This window comes from Rhinolophus hipposideros (genome assembly GCF_964194185.1).
Source record: "Rhinolophus hipposideros genome assembly, chromosome: 18".
Lineage (NCBI taxonomy): Eukaryota > Metazoa > Chordata > Mammalia > Chiroptera > Rhinolophidae > Rhinolophus > Rhinolophus hipposideros.
The window spans coordinates 41754597-41756528 of NC_138064.1; the positions used below are offsets into that span (position 1 = coordinate 41754597).

A 1932-nucleotide genomic window follows, 5' to 3' on the forward strand; every position below is an offset into this window, starting at 1 on the left:
TTTTACACATGCGAAATCTGTGATATAGAAAGAACTTATTAAAGATTATACCCAATTAGTAAAATAGGAAGGATAGCAGTTAATGTTTGTTCATATTTCCTTATATCCTGTGTCTTAAGCCAACAATTTCATAGCCAATTTTAATAGGAGATCTTAGGGAGATAGAGAAGTTACCTGGTGCCAGATAAAAAAAAAAAAATCTCTCAGGTTTCTTCCTTGTCTGATTCTTTTTTTTTTTTTTTTACAGTGAAAAACGTTTGTATTTAGAATTAGCCAGCTGGACTCAGTTTAGATGATCCCAATTTTGTTGGCAACATCCAAAGCATCGTAGTCAGGAGCCAGCCAAACATATGCCTTCTTCTCTCCATCAGGCCTGATCAGGGTGTTGACCTTAGCCATGTCAATGTCATAGAGCTTCTTCACAGCCTGTTTGATCTGGTGCTTGTTGGCCTTGACATCCACAATGAACACAAGTGTATTGTTGTCTTCTATCTTCTTCATGGCCGACTCGGTAGTTAGGGGGAATTTGATGATGGCACAGTGGTCAAGCTTGTTTCTCCTGGGAGCGCTCTTCCGAGGATATTTAGGCTGCCTTCGGAGCCGCAGTGTCTTGGGCCTTCGGAAGGTGGGTGACGTCCGGATCTTCTTTTTTTTGTGGCTGTGGACGCCTTTTAGGACTGCTTTCTTTGCCTTCAAAGCCTTCTCTTTGGCTTCGGCTTTGGGAGGGGCAGGGGCTTCCTTCTTCGCTTTCGGCGCCATCTTCGTCCCTTGTCTGATTCTTGATTCAAGTTAATCTGATTCCTATCTTTTGGAAGCTATTATCAGAGAAATGACCCTTTTGTTGTAGAAGTGGTGGTAGTCAAGACTAAAGCTACTGAGGTCAGGCAGATCTTATTTTGAATCCAGGTTCACTAATTTATCTTTTACGTATTCTTGGGCAAAGTCATTAAACTCTTACGTAATCTTTCTGCATCTCAGTTTCCTTGTCTTTAAAAAGGGACAACAATAGTGTCTGCTTTATGGACTGGGTCTGAGGTTGAATAAGATACTGTCCTTGTGATACAGTCTGATGCGTAGGAAATCTTCAGTAGTGTTAATTATTGTTTCAGTCAGCATTGCTCTGCCAATCATCCCTGCAATGCTCATTTTAGTATAAGAAATTCTAGATGGGTTTATAATAATTTATCAAATCAGTAGAAGGTAAATACAATCTCTTAAAATGTAAATGTAGACCTCAAGCGTTTGATCTTTAAATCTGCCCAAATGTGTACAAACTGAAACTGATGTATGAGAAAAGATTAGAGTGATAAAGATATCACAAGTAACATTTACTATAGAATAATTATATCAAAGAGGAAGAGTGAATAGCATATACATAATTCATGGAACTGTTTAACTCCACTTGGAAAAAAATTATTCTGTGTGTTACTTTCATTATTATATGTTAATTGGAGAAACTAAGAATATATTTAAGTATTCAAATAGAAACTATAAGTCATTTTAAATTTCACCATCTGGAGAGTAGTTTGTGTGTGTGTATGTGTGTGTTGGTTCTATAAACTTCAAAGATAGCATTTTGATATACAATGTTTCATACTTCTTTTCTATACATCTACAAGGACTTGAAGAGAGTGAGGGAGTAGGCCATATGGCTAACAAAGGGAGCAGTATTCAAGGCAGAGAAAATAGGAAGTACAAAAGCCCTAAATTGGGAATATGCCTAGTGTGTTCTAAAAAAAATGGAGGTGGGTAATATAGCTGGAGCAGAAAGATGAAAAGAAAGAGTAAATTTAAAAAGGGTAGCTAGTTAGAAGGCTAAAGATGATGGTAGCTTAGATCAATGTGGTGGCCGTGGAATTACGGATAATGTGATGTATGTAGATACGTATCTGGATATATTTCGCGACTGTAGACAAAAGATTTGTTGGTGAT

General features: G+C 37.5%; 1 protein-coding gene across 1 annotated transcript; it reads right to left on the reverse strand.

Annotated features, from left to right (window-relative positions):
• Positions 1 to 288: 288 nt before the first annotated feature.
• Positions 289 to 759, reverse strand: LOC308510295 (large ribosomal subunit protein uL23-like; the record flags this gene model as incomplete). Its single annotated transcript, XM_081079481.1, has 1 exon — positions 289 to 759. One exon carries the CDS (start codon positions 757 to 759, stop codon positions 289 to 291), a length of 471 nt encoding a protein of 156 aa, XP_080935607.1.
• Positions 760 to 1932: the final 1173 nt, after the last annotated feature.